General features: G+C 39.5%; 1 protein-coding gene across 7 annotated transcripts in view; it reads left to right on the top strand.

The window, feature by feature from the left end:
• The window catches only part of PHF14 (PHD finger protein 14), a 302,241-nt gene that overhangs the window by 197,097 nt on the left and 85,122 nt on the right, over window positions 1-20,022 (top strand). For 2 of the 7 annotated variants that reach the window (XM_073333842.1, XM_073333841.1), the window contains exon 17: window positions 11,389-11,506. The exons of 2 other annotated variants lie outside the window; for them this stretch is intronic. In XM_073333842.1, coding sequence (XP_073189943.1) covers window positions 11,389-11,506 — 118 coding nt within the window. Of the gene's footprint in view, window positions 1-2,707; window positions 4,341-11,388; window positions 11,507-20,022 lie in introns of those variants that run through there. 3 more of the 7 variants (XM_073333847.1, XM_073333846.1, XM_073333844.1) reach the window with 3 other exon arrangements.

Genomic DNA, 20,022 nt, shown 5'->3' with positions numbered 1-20,022 from the left:
GGGCCCTTGAAGTGGAAGACAAGGATTTGAAGTTGATGTAGTAAGTGAGAGGAAGCCAGTGAGGGGACAAGAGAAAAGGACTAGTTGTTTGGATCAGTAGGGGTTGGGGGCAGATGAAATGGAAAGGGGAGAGTCATCACATCACTCAGTGTCATGGTTGATTTAATCATGATTTAAATCAGCAAGCAGAAAACCTGGATTTAAATAATCCATTTTAATCATGTTTTGCATTCGTACTTTTGAGTTATTTTCCTAAAGAAAGGATGATTTTCATTGGCGAGCAACCACTAAAACTGGTTGATTTGCTACTAAATATAGCTTTCACACTAAATCTGGTGCCTCTTTTTGCTATCTATACATATTTATTAAAGCAGTAATAAACCTTAGCTTACAGTTATTCAGATTCTTAATATTGATATTTTTTCTGGTTAGAAAATGATGAATGATGCATTTCTTAGTAATAGATTATTATTAATTTTTATTTGTGATTCATGTCAGTCTCTAGCTGGATGTAAATTCAAATGCAACTTAAAATGCACAAAAACAGAATTTAAATATTTTTTAAAATTAAACTATTTTAAATGTGCTGGATACATAGGAAAAAATATTTATCAAAACGTGTTTCATTTAAAGCTAATTGATATATTAAACAAAGGGAGTGTTATCTGTAGTTAGTTTATTGAACTGATTTGATTCTGGTCACTGTGTCCTTCAAGATTTTAGAACTAGTAGATTTTACCCCCCACACATAGTGTTTGCTCATAAATTGGAAGAAGAAAATAAGGTTTTCTGCTTTTTCAACTCCAAATTGGTTTCTTAACTTTTGACTGAATTAGTCATTGAACTGAACTAGTTGAATAAACTGAAATGAATAAAATATTCTCTCTGTACCTGCAGATGATGTTACTGCTGTCAAAAGCTGGCTTAGCACTCAGCAAACTCTAGTACTGTCACCAAATCAATGGTCTGATTTTCATTAAAACTTGGCAGCAAACATGTACTGCTTAATATTATTTTTTGTATTTAATTTAAATGATTTTAATAGATTATAATAAGCTTAGGCCTTAGCATAGGATGTCAAATTTAAAATTTAATTTTAAATAGGTTTATTTTAAAAATTAATCTGTATTTAATGTATATAAAAATCTGATTTAAATTAAAAAATCTGTTTTTTATTATTTGTTTTTAATTATTTATTTTTATCCACCCTGTTTCTCATGAGCAGGTTGTGGACAAGAGTTTTAATAGTAATGATAAAGAAGAAATGTTTTGTGAGTTTCCACAAATCAGTAAAATTGCTAATCAATTGCTATTTGTGGATAACGTGAGTTCTCATTAATATGTTTGCTCAGTTATATTTTTTTTGTCTTCCATTTACATGAATCAGTTGTTGCTTGAGCTGCTTATATGTATAAGTAGCCATTGTTTCCTTAAATAGTCTATAGTAAATTAGGTGGAGGCGTTTTGATGTGAAAGAAATGTTGACGTAGCCCAATTTTGGAAATACTGTAAATATGAAATTAGAGAGTAGACAGTATAAAGCTTGTTTTTAAATGGAATAATTTTCTTTGTTAATGTATATGTAACAAACATTCATTATGTTGCATTTTTCATTAAGGGAAAATTACTACAGAATTGCTGTCTTGCTATTCCGAGGTATACACTGTTTAGATCTTTCACCCAGTGCCTTTTAACAGTGTACATAGTTTTTTTTAAAAACGTATTTAAAATATACTTTCTTCATAGGCTTCTTGGACCTGCTCTGCAGATCCTTTAGAGTACTCCTTTAGTGGCCTTGGTTTGGCTTTACATCAGTACTGTCTGATGTGCAGACTCGTTATTAAAACTTAATTCATTAAATAGTAAAATCATTGTGGGTGGGTGCAGCTAATTTTAGGATCTAACCATGTCTCAGATCATCAAGATGAAGGGAGAAGTGGAGTGTATTTACGTACGTTACTGCTTGCTCTTCAAAGGAATGGACCCCTAAATCCAACATTAAATGAACATTGGTGCTCGAAAACTGCAACACCATTCCTGTTATTTTTTTTAAGTGGTAATTTTTCTCTGACACAATCTCATTTTTTTACTCACTTTCCACTTAATTACTTGTAACGTAAGCAGTATTTTTTAAGAGATACTAAATCTATTTTAAGCACCTCAACTTCTGAATAGAAAGCAGTTATTTTTTAAAGAAAGGGTTTGTTCTGTCTTGAGAGTGAATGTTTAGTAAAAATTAAGTAAATAAGCTTATTTTCTGTTACTTTTTCTATAAAACAAACACCCTCCTGCAACTGCAACTATGCACACAAGAAGTGTAAGCATCTGGTTTATCTGCACACTGTGTCATGTAGTGTTACTTAGAGTTCCACCTATGAGGAAATGCTATCTTGCATGCTCATGTTTGTCTGTCTTAACTAAGCCATTGCTTTTATGATCAAAAACCTAAGCAGTCTTCTCTTCTTTTTGAACTGCACTGAGCAAAGAATCAAAAAGGATGCTACACTTAACCCAAGTCAGTTTGCAGTTTGGACTCTAAGAAAAGAAAAAGGCTTTTGTGTATGACATTACTCTTAAACTATCTATTTGGATCTGACCATACATATTATTTAAATCTACTGTGGTGTTAAAATGTTTCATAAGACACAGAGCAGAGCTGCTATGATCTTAAATGTTAATATTCTTTTCTTATCACTTTACTGTGTAGATACCCTTCATGAGACACAACTCTACCACAGCTCATCCTCGGAGGCAATCCTGGAAACCTCTTTTATAAATGTGATTTTAAAATGTGGATAAAACTCTCAATAGAGTACATAAAGTAAAGGAGAACAGCTATCTTGTCTTTTTCATAAGCTTATCGTGACAAAAAATTGAGTTTGCTTGTCAGGTTTGGCTAGAATGTAAGTGATTGGTTTGTTACTTGGACTGACAAGGCAGTTAATTTGCCTGCATTTTTTGCACTAATCAGGAACGTTTGATATATCCATTGTTGGAAAATACCAGATAAATGTTGTGTCAGAATTGTCCTGTTAAGTAATGTCTTGTTCCCCTGTGCTTCCTTGAGAAATGATGATATACAGTGCTTGGATTCATTGAAGAGTGACAGAAACCTATGGGACTTAAATACTGTATGTTCCTCTGTGGTGGTATTGATTTATTTTAAAAAATCAACGCTTTGCCATCAGTCTGCTGCTCTACTAATATGCAGTTTAATAAGAATATTCCTATATAAATACTGTGTTGTGGAATATGATAGAAGTTTATGTAAAAGGATTATTTTCAGTACAGTGGCAATAACAGACCTGTAAAACACTTGACACTTTCTCATTTTGAAATAATAGCCTTGCTGCAGAAGAATTGATTTTGTGCTTATTAGCATGAGCTAATTGTTTCCACTTTCAAATGTTCAAGTGAATAGAAATATATCCATATCCATGCTTTCTGGATCACTGCTGAGACAAACAGGAAAATTTGAATATTGTCTTATTTGGATTAATTTTACTGTGGTGTTCAGGTCAAGGTATGTTTTGGTTTTTCTTTTTGTTTTTTCTAATTTAAATATGAAACTGCTATATAAGTTGGGGATGAATGAAGAACTGATCACACAGCATACCATCTGAAAGATCTTCATCTACGTCCATGTACCTCCAGATAGATACAGACATAATATTTTGGTCTACAAACTATACTGATCAAGTTCTTAAATCTACAGCAGCACTATATAGACATCTCCATCGTTTCATCTTGAACTTGCTTGGGAAAAAAACTCTGTTCAAGTGTAATCATACTTGTAACTTTGCAACATATCATCTTGGAACTTCTTGATCTATGGTGGGGGGTTTTGTCATCCATCAAGTTATATTTTTAGTTGAAAATAAATTTTAAACATAGAAGAAAAAAGATACATGCTGTATTAAGTGGTAGGAGAAAAATACAAATTGGTGTATACTAATTTAAAAGTCATATCTTATTAGGGCGTCTCATGTTTGGATATTATGTTCAATAAAATTAACTTGATGTGTCTAACAAGTTGTACTGTTTTGAAAAAAAAGTCAAAAGAAGATTTTCTTTTTAACATTTTATAAATGTTCTTTAGCCATAAGGCACACACAGAGCTCCTCCTAAATGAAGAAATGTGTATTTTGGGAGTCCAGTTTTCAAGTCTGAAGGCCCTTTTAGATAAGAGAGGACAGAGTTTAGATGCAACTCTTGGAGAATTCAGAAACACGGGTGACTAGAGAAAATTACATCCAGCCATTTTGTTAATAGGAAAAAAATTCATCATGTATGATGCAGGCCCTTACTTAATGTCTGGCTAGGAATTACTAATTACCTTTTTTTAACGTTATCTTACTAGAAAACCAAATGTACTGTGACATATGGTCAATAATTAGCCTTTGTGTTACCAACTCCAGTTCCCAGTACAGCATTCTTTTATTCTACAGCATTCTTTTATTCTCTCTGAAGACATAATGTGAGACAGTGAGTGCCACTTCCTGGTTTTAATTTTTGCTACCTTAAATTTTCATTTCTATAGTAGTAGATTACTTAAACTTCTTAATCTGAGACAGTAAATTTTGTCTGTGTTTTTCCATTGATGCCCCTCTCCGCAATCATCCTCCACTGGTCCAGCATCATCAATACTATAGATACTCAGGTACATGTTTATGAAATGACTGTTCTGTTAATCATTATTTACTACAACCATTTTATAGCTAACAAACACTGAATTTAGCTGAAATATGTGCTACAGTCTCACGTGGAATGAGAAAAGTGCATTGGTGATTAGCAAACATGAAAACATTGGAAGGTAGAATAATGACTTCTTGTCAGCTGTGTTGTGTGGCAGCTTTATTTTGGTAAGGTGCACAACTCTCTATCATGTAGTGAGTTATTTCATTTGTTTTTCCTCTCTGGAAACCTGGGTAAAATATTGCATATTTCATATCTTGAAATGTTCAGTGGTGATCTTCTAATCCTTAGTGGACACTTACAGTAGTTCACAACCACCATGCAACTGAGTACAGTTGATTACTATAGTTTGAACTTCTGAAATGCCCAAACTTTTGAAGTAGTGTGGATGTTGCAGGTTAGGACCGGGAGAAGTAATTTAGTACAGTACCTGCTCATAGTTTGTCTGTAACAAACAAGAGTTTCCAGAGTCTAATTTTAATGGATACAAAACAAACAAAAATACAACTACCCTTTCCTCTGTCTCCCAGAAGGAAAAATATGTAGTATATATCTTTCTAGCACTCTGTCTTCATAGAACTACACATTCCAGGTTAAAAATAATATAAGAGCAGGTCTCATACAATAGGCATATATCATATACAGTTTATAATCCCAGTATATTTGAGACACACACGCTCATAGAGAGATACATATACATTGTATCTATGCATTTAATTCCCCTTGTGTGTGCATGTACTTATGGAATTTCCCTATATAATTTGTTTGGGAACCCATAGTGTGTTGCACAGTTTACCACAGCTGCCTCATAACAAAAGTGAATACACACTTCTGCCCTAAGGATGCTGTTAACTTGCATATATGTTGAAGCAGGTTTTTTGCTGGTATTTCTACATTTTAATTTGTAAATGCTTTTTAATAGTTTCTTTGAGTTCATTTGTTACATAAAGCAGACAAGAGATTTTTGTGTCCCTGACGATTTAGGGAGTCTTACATTATAAATAAACAAAATATAGCTTTCCAAAATTGTGTGAAGGTAGTCACATGCATGATTTTTCTTTGCTTTTAGATGTTTACTTTTAAAATGCATGGTTATAAATACAACTGGTTTTTTTTAAGTGGAATTGACTATACAAATGCTAGATATATGCTTGTTTTCTTTTTACTCATACCCAGCTGCCTAATTGGGGCAGGTTTCTACCTGACCACTACAAACGAGCCGAAGGGCTGCTGTGGATATGGCCTGTATACTTTCAGTTGGAGTTGTGTAATCTATCTTTTCTTTTTTTATGACAGGTTTTCAGAGTAGCAGCCGTGTTAGTCTGTATTCACAAAAAGAAAAGGAGTACTTGTGGCACCTTAGAGACTAAATTGGTTAGTCTCTAAGGTGCCACAAGTACTCCTTTTCTTTTTTTATGTTTGACTCATAATTTGTATTTATTTAAAGAAGGGCATGTTACCTAAACCTACAGATCACATCAAAACCAAAGTAACTTTCATTGGAACCCATGAAGTAGGGTTGCATGATTATGCAATATAATGATTTTGGAATGCAGGCATTGAAAATATTTTCACATTTTTCATTGTCTAAAGAGCAGAATGTCCGATAGATATTGCATGATGAAAGTATTTTATTTTTTCTGGGGCTCCTTTTTTTGGGTAAGGAAAATGAACACATATGGCTTGATAGTGCAATCTAGAAGATACTATCCTTTCACCTCTGGATCCTGGGTTCAACTTCAGCTTTAGATAAGTGAAAAACTGTCAGATTTAGTTTAGTCTCTGTTTGTGCACATCACAAACGTAGTACATATGTTCACATTTGAGCCTCTGCTCAGGAGAGGTCCAGTGGTGTTGGGCAGGCATGGATTTAAGGTTAAATGTTGAGTCAGGAAGCAGGAGAGCCTAGTGTGTGAGGAAGGAGGTTTGTCCTTCACAGTGTGTGTAGTATTAGGAATGCCTAATTAGGAGATGGGGTCAGAATAAGCCAACGCAGAGGGGAACCCAGACAGCATACTGTGACAGTTAAATACACCCCTGGTATTGGAATAGAAGTAGTGTTATAGATCTGAACTGATGGGTGGTGGAGTGAACGTACAGCTCAGGCTAGTCATTTATTTGACAGTTTATTGTTTGTAAAATTCTAGACTGAATCTATTGGAGTTTTGCTTGAGGAATGACTGTATTATAGGCCCCCTCTATCTCAAAAGATTTGTCTCATGCTCTAGCAATGTTGTATATCCTCCTCCCGTAAAATAGATTTACCCTCAGAGATGAATATATACAATTTTTTTTAACATGGTTCCTTTTTGCACGACACTGTAGACAAATGTGCAATGGTATGCGCATTTAAGTGTGAGAGATTTTCTGTAGTCTCTAAAGCATCTATGTGAAGTTGAATTTAAAGATTAGCTTATTAATGTTGTGTTTCAGGGACTTGTAGGTAATTACTTTTACAGCTATAGATGGGCACTGCTGACTTATGAATGCAAAATAGGTTTTCTCACTCTGCCTGAGTCAGCTCTTTGTAAATTTATATGATATTAACTGTGGTGACTTACAAATGTGTCTGTAATGGGTTTGCGTTGCATCCACTGTTCCTTTATAAAAGCAAAGGACTTTTTCCCCACTGCTCACTCTAAGACTTCTGCAGGCCAGCTGATAAGATTCCCTCCTGTGCAGGTAGATGCGAGGTAATGAAATTGGATGTGTGTGCTGAGCTTTGTAAATAAAATGAGATTGACCCCCAGCCATTATCTCATTTATCTGATTTACATTGTAAAATAAGGATCTACACTATTGATTAGAGCATAATTAGTTAATTATGAACAGGAAAAATACAGAGTTATGTGGAGCTTGAACACAGCAGGCTATACTGCTAAAAAAATTCCAAGGGCATGAGCAGATGGAGATCACTTTAATAAAGAACAAAGCATACGTGTTTCAGGTATGGAACTGTCTAATCAACGTCTGGCTGTGAGGAGATTCTTGACCTCCATTCTATATTTTTTTACATATGAACAATATTTCCTTTCAATTGTTACCATTTCCTTTATTATTTAACTTATTAACCTAACTACTACAAATTTTCACCTTCCTTCCTCAGTTTATCTACCTTATTTTCTCCATGTAAAATTAGAAAATTAATTACCTGCCTTCCTTTTTGGAATGGAAAATAAAGCATTTCCTAATTTTGTTATGTAACATGATTTGAATCTTGTTAAAGGCATTGACAATAATAGGTAGCATCATATCGGTTAAAGCTATTTTAACACCAGGAGCTTGTTTTTTAGCCTACACTTAGCGGATCTCCATTTTTTATGTTCACAAAGTTCTGGGTACAACTCCTAGACCACTGAGTACTTAATTGCACCCGTAGATCACGTACTTTGGCATATAATGGCCCCTCAAATAGTGGTGAAAATGTGGATGCCTGTTTTGGAAAATCTGACCTTTGATTCATATGGTTAATATTTTGTCTAAACCAGCGGTGCCCAACCTTATTACACAGTAGGCCCACATAAACCTAAGCACAAGCTTGTGTGAACCAAATAGATTTCTATATATTTTAATAAGATTTAAAGTCACCTGTATTGATTTATACTTTAAGTTCAGCTTGTTTCATATGTGTTTATATAGGTTGTTTCTACGTACAGTGTTGTCTATTTACACACTTGTATAAACTAAAATGATGTAAAGATGACAAAACGCTAAGGAATCAGTCATTGGTATATTGTGTTGAAGAATGCCCAAGGCCTTATGTCATGCTTTGGTGGGCCATAGGTTGGGCACCCCGGTTTAAACTATGGAGGATATACATTGCTAAACAAATATTATACATGTATAGAAAGCAGAGTGTGCTAGTCAGCTTGTTTATAACTCTATAAACTCTTGTTTATAACCCTAGCAGATAAGCCAAGTACATAACTATCTATTCACCTCAGAGTTCCCACAAGATCATGTCTGAGGCACATTTCTCCGGGTAGTGTAGGGAAGCGTGCGCTGTTGATATCTATTCTCCACCTGTTCTGTGAACATGACTACTGCAAAGTTCCGGGGCTATTAACTTGGCATCTTTCACAACCAAGAAATTCACATAACTTTAAAGTTTCAAAGTCATCTTATAGTTTGTTTAGGTTCTGTTTCTGGATCTGACAGTACATTTTCCATCTCCACATTTGACTAGGACCCTAGATCATAGTATGTGGTTCATATTGCAGACCTTAATACTCATTTTGCCAGTTGTCTTTGTAACCCAACTGACAGGCATTTGATAACTGACCAGGTTTCCTCCAGTGCTGGTGCCAATGCTAAACTATAATTTATCAAGGAGGAACAAGTGTTTTCTTTACAGAGCTGAAATGTGTGTGAGCTGTCCCTTTTTCTCCAAGAATTTGAAGGTCAGTCACCAAAAATGTATCACACGACAGTGCTGCCAGGCAGATGGTCCAGTAGTAAAATATTCTAATTAGTAGATCCTTCATTTTATCAGGTATGGTGTACCAGAAATGTATTCTGTATCCTACCATCTCACCATATTAACATTGGTAGAGTCTAGTCCTGCTGCTATAGTAGTCGATGGTCAAACTCCCATTGGAATCAATGGAAAGGATATTGGGGTAATCATAGTTTTGTGCCTAGAAGATCATCTTTTTTTAAACAGCTAAATTTATTTTAATTTACCTATCATTGCACAGTACATTTATCATTTTACTGTGCTGTTTTCCCTAAGGGAGCTCTTTTATTTTCATATTTTTAAAAGATCAAATATAGGTTCTACTGTACAATAATATATTTTTATAAAAACAATATAAAAGCAGTGTTTCACAATTTATGGTTATCATTTTATAAATATGCATCACTTGATACTTTCACATCTGAATGGTGTGTGGTATATGAGGATGATTTAATCATCCACATGCTCTCACCGGTTGTGTATATATATTTAAATAAAACAAACAAACAGTCTCTGGAAACTTTTATATTGAAGTTTTTAATTTAGTATATACATATGCAAGAAGAATATGAGAATATTGTTCTTTATAGACAAAATAAACTGATTTGAAAAGAAAATTTAATTGAATACAAGAACAAAACTTGGCTTTAGGATCCTGAAACCTGTATCTTCTCTCATAATGTTTTATGGTAATTTCAACCCAACTTACGTAGATTTATTGGATGACTTTTGAAACATGGCTTAAAGTAAAATCAGAATATTGGGCATTCTGGGTGAAAGATGTTTCCCCTCCCACCAAATTAGAGATTTTAAAGCATGATTTTGAAGAGGAAAGATTGTTTTCTTTTAAACAGAACATTTCTGTTACAACTGTTCTCCTGTATTGCTGTGCTATTACTAAGCAGTCTGCTAACAGAATCTGTATCGGTTGTACTAAAATGACTAATATTCTCATGTTTGTAGATTTTAGGATCCAATAGAGTCCTTTTGAAATGTATTTATTAAATTAGTTGAAAATAAGTTTGAATATGTGCACCCTCTGCAGTTATGCTAGAAAAATACTTGTTTAGGTTAACCAAATACTATCCCAAACGGGTTATTTTTTTATATGGAGTTTTCCTTTTCAAATATTTTAGTGCATTCCTTTTGTTTAATCCTCTTTCTGTTATGTGCTCTGTGTTCTGTTAATAATTTATTAAAATGTATTGTTGTTCTTGGTCTGATAAGTAGCACACTGAGCCTTTTATTTTTAAAAAAATAATTCTGCATTCTGCACCTTGCAAGAGTTTGGGATTTTCTTAAATGTGCTTTGCTAGCTTCTTATTTGTGGATTTCCTGGCTTATGAGGCTTTAATTCAAACATTTGAGACACTTAAATGGAATAAAGAAAAAGAATTTGACAAAATTAGTTTTCAAAAAGTTTTCCCTTTTGAACAAAAGATCATAGGGTGTATGCAAAAAAGTGATGAAGACAACCACTTCAATAAAATGTATGAATCTCTATTATTTGCTGTTAAATTCTTTTTTCCTCTTGAGCATATTGTTGTACTATCTGATGTAAGGCTCCTTTCATTAAGCACTGCAGTATAGCAAATGCTTCTTCAGTGGCAGTAGACTAAGAATGTCTGAACAAAGAATACTTATGATCGATGTTTCAGACTGTTGTCTGTGGGGTGTATATGGCACAAAACATTATCAAAAAGCTTGTTGATAAACTCAGAATATGATGTGTACAGGTTAGACTTTTTTCAGTTATAAGTGAAAGATGACAGCAAAATGTTTTAATTGAATAACCTTTTCAAATTCGTACTAAAAGAATCTCACATTATTGAATATTTTGTGCAGATTTTATTTATTAGTTACAAAGTCACTATTTTAAAAAATCATTCATGCAATTGTAAACATGTTTGAATTTCTAGATATGTTGGCAGACATTATGGAAGATCCATAATGTAAAAAGTTTTGTTAGCCGGAAAGTGTACTAAATTCTGCAAATCATCAATATAGAGAAAATACATAGCTGCCTCCTGCATTTCTCCATGAGAATATTCCAAATTAAATAGAAACATACTTAAATGTGTGAGTGTACATGTAAATCACCCTTCCTGAAAATGTCTGTTTTAATCCAAACTAATGATTCAGAGATTTGGTGGTAAGTTTTCCATGGGGTGAACTACCCCAAAGTGTGTGCTTGATTTAATTGGTGAAGAAACACAATGTATCTGTTTCTCCTGCAGGTGTGATGAATGCAGACTCTGCTACCATTTTGGTTGTCTGGACCCTCCTTTGAAAAAATCTCCAAAACAGACAGGCTATGGATGGATATGTCAAGAGTGTGATTCTACTTCCTCTAAAGTAAGTTAATTCAGTCTGTGAAAACTCAGAGGAGGAGTTCTGGTTTTGGACAGCCTTTTTGAGCAAATCATTGCATAGTTTCTCATCTTGAGTTTGTGTTTGAACATTTTGCATAGATCTGCACTGGGAAACAGACATTTAAATCCACACAGTTAAAGGTCACACTGCAAGGATTTCATCTTGACTTTAACTAAAGGAGAGAAAAATGCAAAATGGAAATTGTGTTAATTGGCTCGATAAAGGGGAGTTTCTTATTCCTCTTAACTATTTTCTTCTTACATTATGGTTGTGACCCCCAAAATATATAAGTCCAAAGTATTAAGTTAAAATACCATAGCATTCTTTGCCCCATTATAAGCAGTCAGATATTTTAATATTTTAATAGTGTAAACCATAACCTTTGAAGGCATGGTTAATAGTAAATTCATTTGAAATGTATTTATGAAAGATTTGAAAGTCTACATTTTTTTTGTTTCGTTTTTTCCAATGTAAATCAATTGCAAGGGACATTATTAGGTTAGCATGAGGGATAGTTGTAAGATATGACATTCTAAAATTGTTTGAACTTAAAATTCTCACGACTGAAACTTTGTTATATTAATGCTACCAACAATCATCCACTTCTGTGGTGTTATCCTGCAAGCATGGGTGCCAGCACCCCCTAGATGCTTTAAAGAGACACTGTCAACTTGATTTTTTTAAAGTGACTAATTTTAAAAATATCCATTTGCTGATAGGGCATCATTAAAATAAGAGAACTTTTTAAAAAATCGGTTAATTTCATAAGCTTTTCTGCTGCTTGTTTTTGCTTATCAGTGTATTTTCGGAAAGAGATAAAGTGACCGAATAACTGATTACATAGAGAAGTGGACTATAAAGAAAATGCTATCAAACACGCAAAGTTAACAAACAGAAAAAATAGAGGATCTTTTTCTACTAACTTCTTTAGCTTCTAATAATCTTTCTTAGGTGTACAGTTATTTATAACTAAAGTAGATATAAAATTTTCAAGCACAAATGGGATTTTCAAGTTGCTGGTGTTCTTTTACAATTGGAAAAATAAAATACTTTGCTTTGCTGGGCGTTAATCAAATCATTCTTCAATCAAGAAGATACAAAGATGGACACTGGAAATTAGCTGTCAGCTATAGTTTGGACATCAAGCAGTCTTTCTTGAATACCACTTAAATACAATGGGCACTCCTGGAGTGAATTATAATTGATATTGAATTCCTGTCACCTCTTAAACCAAAAGGGTTTCTTTATAACATTAGTTAAAATGTTCTGCGTCGTATTTTTTCAGTGTTTTTGCAAAAGGGCACTTTTTGAAACTCCAAATGTGTATTTGGCGTAGCTGGCCAAACTATGCAGATAAAATGCTATGCTTGCTGAATAATTTACCATGAAAATTAATTCAACATTATTTTTCTGTAAAGTGAGTTAATTTTTAGATATTTTGATGTAAGATGAAATGTTTTGAAAAAATAAAATTGAATTTACAAGCTACAATGACCACAGATATTTACTGTACTTATATTAAGGATTATTTCACATTTAAAAATATACCAAACAAGATGTTTATTACTGAGACTGATTTTCATTTTTAATTCATAAAGACCCATTCTTAAAATTAATATTTAACAATTAAGTTTGATTTATTGCACTATTTTCAACATAGCCAATTTTAATTATATTTGAATGAGAAAATGATGAATATGATAGGTACTGAGAAAGTTGTCTTATGGGGACTCCTTGTGGCTTTGTTTAGTTACTTAACAAAGAATTTTTTTCTTGCAAAGCAGTGTAAAGAAACTATTGAAAAAAAGCTATGTTACTGTCCATATTAAGAGATGTCTTTCTTTTTAGCATACCATATTTTTCTCTCATCTATTATGCTACATTGTGTCTAACAAGATCATGTTAGCTGAATTAAACTTTTCGTACAGTCCTTCCTTTATATGAAAATAATTTTAAAAGGCTTAATGTTTTCTTTCTCTTCCAATTTCAATCTGTTGTCTTGCTTTATAGTATATATTTTACACATAATACCCTGCATATATTTCAACATCCAATAAATACTTATGAATTCTAGGGCTTTTTCTCCCAATAGGAAGGGGACTTCCTTCTGGGCTGAATACAAGTCCATTAGGCAGGAACATTGTAAGGAATCTGGCATTGTTTGCTGCACTCTGTCTGACCTTTGGATGAATAGCAGACTTGAGCCACAAGCATTTTCAATCTCTCACTCAACCACTAAATCCAATTTTTGGTATGTCACAACAAAGTTTCCTTAAGGATTACTGCAGTGAAATAGGATTGCACGTTTCAGCATTTGCCAAGAAGACACTAATGCAGTCTCCTTCCCTTCAGTGGAGAAATCAGACTTTAAAAAGTAATATTTCCAAATGGAAAGTAATAAAGGAAATTTAATTTTTCCCTTTGCTATTCATCTGCTTAAATTCAATTTAAATAATCACTATAGTATGAATGTTAATTCAGATAAACAAATTTTAACTTTTCCTAGACAACGAGTGTTTAGGTGTATTGGCCCTAGAAAAAAATTGGACAAATAGATTATGTGGTACTTATTGGTTCAATAAAAAGTGAAGTTATAATACACGAGGTTTTGCATAATGATTTTATTGTCCTAATAAAGGTGATTACATTATCTACCTTCCTAATTATAGTTCTTCCTTGAGTGCTTGCTCATGTTGATTCCATTGTAGGTGTGTCCGTGCCCACATGTGTGGCCATCAGAGACTTTTGCCTTAGCAATACCTGGAGGGCTGGCTATGGCGCCCTCGGGAGTGCCATGCTCATGGCACGATATATCGGGTGCCACCGGCCCTGTGCCCTCTCAGTTTCTTCTTACCACCCGTGGTAGTCAGTGGGAGCACCTCTGTCCCTTGCTTCGCAAGTGGTCAGCAGTTTCTCGTCTAGCTTAGCCTTGTGCTTTACCTGCAAATAGTTTAATCTTTGTTAGTTAGTTCTTAAGTACCTGTTAAATGTTAGTTAGGTAATGTCCCAGTAGGGACTTTTCCCCTGGCGGGGCATGCCTCAGTCTCCTGGTTTCAATCCCTGCTCTTCGTGTAACATGCCTGTGCCTGTTAGTGACCTGCACAAGAGTTGCCTACAGTGCCTTGGGAAAACCCATATAAAGGAGCGCTGTCGCATCTGCTAGAACTTTCGTCCGCAGACACAAAGAGAGTGCGACACCGTCTTAGGGCACTCTTGATGCAGGTTGCCCTGCGCCCAGCTTTGGAGCTGTCGTGGCCAGAACTGGCACCCAGCACTTCAACTTCGGTGCGCAGCACACCTCCGGCACCAGGATCCTCCTGGCACCAATCCCTGTTGCCGGTGCTGAAGAAAAAGAGTAAGAGGGTGGCACCAACCAAGCCCAACCAAGGGGCTCTGCGCAAAGGACACTGCTGGGGCCTTACACCCACTTCATACCCTCTAAAGGGCTCGGGCTTGGGGAGTTCCTCTCCCTGAATGGCCTGCCACCAACTCCGGGGAGCGATAAAGGGCCTAGATCGATGGCGCTGTCAACCTCCTCCAAGGCCCTGGCACCTGGAGAGCTGAGAGAACCTCCACTGAAGCTGGCACTGCGTGCAGCTATGGAACCAGCTAAGGCTTCCCATAAGGGCAAGCCTACCGGCAAGGCTTTGCACAAAACAGGCAAGCACCGCCGTTCTCCAGAGCCAAGACAGAGCCCTAGGTCGCCACATTCTTGGTCTCCGCGTCAACCTAGGTCTCCAGCTCGCCACTATGAGTTGTCGGCACCGTGCTCCCGATCTCCGTCGTTGTGCCAAAGCTCGCCCAGGCATCGTCGATCTCCCTGGCCTCGGTCTTCATCGCACAGTCGGTTGCAGTCACTGAGACCTTGAGGGCGCTCCTCGAAGCAGCACTGCTTCCCCTACCCCCAGCACCATTCGGACCGTTCCCATCAGCGGTCTCCGGTGGTGATGGTGAGCTGTCAGACTCAAGCCTCCACAACCCTGCCCTGGTCGCCAGAGGGTGACAATGTCTCAGGCTTGGAGGCACAAATCAGCCCTTTGCCCAGGCAACATGATTGGGCTTCAGAGGGTGCATCTGTGACATCGGTGCCGACCTGGCAACAGAGCCAGTGGCTGACCCAATGGCCTTATTGGAATGCATGGGGCATTCCCGTCATGTCAGTGCCCCACTCCTGCCAGCCTTCAGTCGCTGCGTCAGACAGGCCGAAGACAGTGCTCCTGGTACCCATGGCACCGGGCTCAGTGCAGGATGTCCTGGCGGCCATCACGGGTGAGGATCCGGTACCCACCCCAAGGCCTCCCGCACCAACAGGTGAGTACACTGCCAGACCTCCCCCGGTCATCCAATAATCCTCCTCCTCCCTGGACAAGGCAGTGGCGGGGCCTTCCAGAGCTAGCCCACCAGGCAATTTCTGTGAGCATCAGGTGCTGCTCCACAGGGTGGCATCCAACTTGGCCATCAAGGCGGAGGAGATGGTGGAGCAGACGGACACATTATTTAGTGTGCTCTCCACATCCTCCCCAGACTGGGTCGCACTGCCAGTATATGAGCGGGTCCTGAACATTGCCAAACTATCTGACAAACCCCATCCTCCATCCCGCCCACCTCTAAAAAGGCAGAAAAGAAGTACTTCGTTCCTGCAAAAGGGTTTGAGTACTTATACACTCATCTGCCACCAGGGTCATTGGTCGTGTCAGCGGCCAACAAAATGGACAAGTAGGGGCCCGCCAGCTCCACCCCTAAAAATAAAGAGACTAAGAGACTGGATTTGTTTGGTCAAAAATTTATTCTACGGCCAACCTCCAGTTTCAGGTAGCAAACCACCAGGCCCTCTGCTACAGTTTTGACCTGTGGGACTCTCTCCTCAGGTTGAAGGACTCCATGTCCCAGGGGGCGGCCCAGGAGTTCGCAACCCTGGTGGAAGAGGGGACTGCAGCAGCCCTGTGCTCTCTCTAGATGGCCTGGGACACAGTCGATTCAGCTGCCCAAGTGGTTGCCTCAGCCGCGGTCATGCAGTGCAGTTCCTGGCTCCAGACCGCCAGCCTGTCCTGGGAGATGCAGGCCTCTATCCAGGACCTCCCGTTTGATGGTGTTGGCCTATTTTCCAACCAAACAGATACACATCTGCATGGCCTGCAGGATACAAGGGCAACCCTTCGCTCCCTGGGGACGCACGCTCGTCAGATGTCCAGGCAGCCGTTCCGGCCTCCTCCGCCACCTAGACAGTAGCAGCCTCGACAGGGGCCTGCAAGAAAAAGGGACACTGGGTTTAACTGCTGCTGCCCTTCGTCATCTCAATCTCCTGCACAGCCTGGCCTGGCTAAGCTCCCGGGGGCCAGAAGCGCTCATTTTGAGGGTGCACTCAGGAGCGATGCACCAGCCAACTGTCCAGATCCTTCCTGCCCTTTCTTCGACCGACTTTTCCCCTACCACTCAGCCTGGTTGTGGGTTACGTCGGACTGTTGGGTCCTGGACATAGTGGCTCGGGGCTACACCCTGCAGTTTTTGGCTGCCCCTCCTTCCCGTCCCCCCACTTCCCCGTCCCTCTTCAGGGACTCTTCTCATGAGCAACTCCTCGTTCGGGAGGTCGAGAACTTCCTATGCCTGGGGGCCATGGAGGAGACTCTTCAGGATATGCAAGGAAGAGGATTCTACTCCTGCTACTTCCTAATCCTGAAGGCAAAAGGGGGACTCAGACCCATTCTGAACCTGCAGGGCCTCAACATGTCGCTCATGTAATTGAAGTTCCTCATGGTATCCCTGGCCTCCATCATCCCTTCCCTGGATCTGGGGGACTGGTACACCGCTCTTGACTTGAAGGATGCTTACTTTCCTATCTCCATATTCCTAGGACACAGACATATCCTGCCTTTCTTAGTGGCGGGGCGCCACTTCCAGTTTACAGTGCTACCCTTTGACCTGTCCTCGGCCCCCAGGGTGTTCACATAATGCGTGGCGCAGGTGGCGGCTTACCTGAGGCATCAAGGGGTCCAAATCTCCCCCATCTCAACAATTGGCTCATCGAGGACAGGTCTCCAGAGCAGGTCCAGAGGAGCCTCAGTCTGGTGCGCTCCACCTGTAGTGATCTGGGTCTCCTAATAAACAGAAAAATCCATGTTAACACTCATTCAAGGCATAGAGTTAATCAGAGCGGTTCTCAACTCCATGCAGGCCAGGGCCTTTCTACCAGAAGCGTGCTTTTAAGCTATATGGACTTGTTCGGTCACATAAAGAGCCAACCGCTCACCACAGCCTACATGTGCCTGCGTCTGATGGGCCACATGGCCACATGCACCTATGTGGTAAGTCACACCGAGCTTCATCTAAGGCCCCTGCAAGCGTGGCTTCCTCGGTGTACGTTCCAAGCAGGCAACCCCTGGACTGAGTGGTCATGGTGCCGAGCCACGTCCTCTCCTCTCTGGATTGGTGGCAGGATGCCAAGTCGGTGCTGCCAGGAGTTCCCTTTGCAGCCCCATCGCCCTTGCTCGTCTTGGTCTCGGACACGTCAGATCTGGGTTGGGGCGCCTGTCTGGGCGAGCTCAACACCCAGGGCTGTTGGCTGCAACGCAACCTAGGCCTCCATATCAATGTCAGAGATCTCAGGGCAGTTCGCCTGGCATGCCAGGCTTTTTTGCCCCACCTGGAAGGCAAAGTGGTGCAAATCCTGATGGACAATACTGCCACAGTGTACTACATCAACAGGCAGGGTGGTGCCAGGTCTTCGGCCCTCTGTCAGAAAGTGCTCAGCCTCTGGGACTTTTTGTGTGCAGCACACCATTTATTTGGTTCCCACCCACCTTCCTGGAGCCAAGAATGTCCTGGCGAATCGACTAAGCAGAACCTTCTCATCTCGCCACGAATGTTTGCTCCATCCAGAGGTGGTCAGCCTAGTTTTCCACAGGTGGGGCTTTCCCCAGGTGGACCTGTTCACATCCAGACAGAACAGGAAATGCCATGTGTTCTGTTCTGTGCTGGGCAGGGAAAAGGGCTCCCTGTCGGAAACCTTCCTGATTCTGTGGTCAGGAGCGCTGATGTACGCCTTCCCACCGGTGCCGTTAATCCACAGAGTCCTGCTCAAGGTGAAGCAAGACAGAGCAATGGTCATCCTTATAGCCCCAGCATGACATCTTGGACTATTTGCTGTATCTTAAGCTCCAGAGCATGTCTCTCTCCTTCATCAGGGTGCACCTGGCAGCCATTTTGGCTTTCCATCCAGCATTTCACAGCAGGTCGGTCTTTTCCCATCCCATGGCAGTGCAGTTCCTGAAAGCTCTGGAGCGCCTTAACCAGCATATCCAGAACCAGGGGGACCTGAATCTTGTGCTGTCCAGGCTCACGGGGCCCTCCTTTGAGCCCCTGGCTTCCTGCTTCCTTCTGCTTCTCTCCTGGAAGATCTCCTTTTTGATCACTATAACTTTGGCCCATAGAGTGTCTGAGTTCAGGGCGCGCACATTGGAGCTGCCTTATACAGTCTTCTATTCAAGGTCCAGCTGAGTCCACACCTGGCTTTTCTGTCCACGGTGTCTCCCAATTCTATACTGGTCGGGACATATACCTACTGATCTTCGGCCCAAAGCCTCATACTACAGATGCGGAATGCAGGCTGCATACTCTGGCTGTCCGGAGTCACCGGCCTTCTACATAGAGAGGATGAAGCTGTTCCGTAAATCTACACAACTGTTTGTTGCTGTCGCAGACCGGATGAAAGGTTGCCCAGTGTCTACCCAAAGAATCTTGTCCTAGATCACTTCTTGCATCGGCTACTGCTATGAGCTGGCAAAGGTGCCCCCACCAGCGATCATGACGCTTGCACCCTAGTCAAGTGAGCCTCTCAGGTGCCAATCCAGGAAATCTGCCACGCCATGACCACGTCCATCCTCATATTTGCTTCGCACTATGCACTGAGTATGTCGGGCTGATGCTGGTTTCCACAGAGCAGTGCTCCAGTCTGCGAGACTGTGAACTCTGAGCCCACCTACAATGGAATGGACATGAGCAAGCACTCAAAGAATCAAAAATGGTTACCTACCTTGTGTAACTGTTGTTCTTTGAGATGTGTTGCTTGTGTCCATTCCATTACCCACCCTCCTGACTCTCTATCAGAGTTGTCGGCAAGAAGGAACTGAGAGGACGTACAGCCGGCAGCGCCTGATATACTGCGGCATGAGTGCGGCTCTCCAGAGGGCGCTACAGCCAGCCCTATGGATACCGCTAAGGCAAAAGTCTCAGACGGCCACATATGTGGGCACACGCACACCTACAATGGGATGGACATGAGCAACACATCTCGAAGCACCAGTTATGAAAGGTAGGTAACCGTTTTGGTTTTTTTCCAGTTTTAGAAATTGGGTAATGGTGACATCGTGTTGACCTAACAATAAAAGTAGTTTTTGAGATATTACTGAATGTTTGCAGGTGGAAGCAATACAAAGATGAAATGTGATGGTAATAAACATATGCTTTAAGTTGCTCTCTGTCACAAGCACTTTGTAGGCTAC

The sequence above is a fragment of the Lepidochelys kempii genome, chromosome 2, assembly GCF_965140265.1.
Source record: "Lepidochelys kempii isolate rLepKem1 chromosome 2, rLepKem1.hap2, whole genome shotgun sequence".
Taxonomy (NCBI): Eukaryota; Metazoa; Chordata; order Testudines; family Cheloniidae; genus Lepidochelys; species Lepidochelys kempii.
Note: the sequence above shows the minus strand (reverse complement) of the source record. Positions and strands in the feature narration are given on the sequence as shown.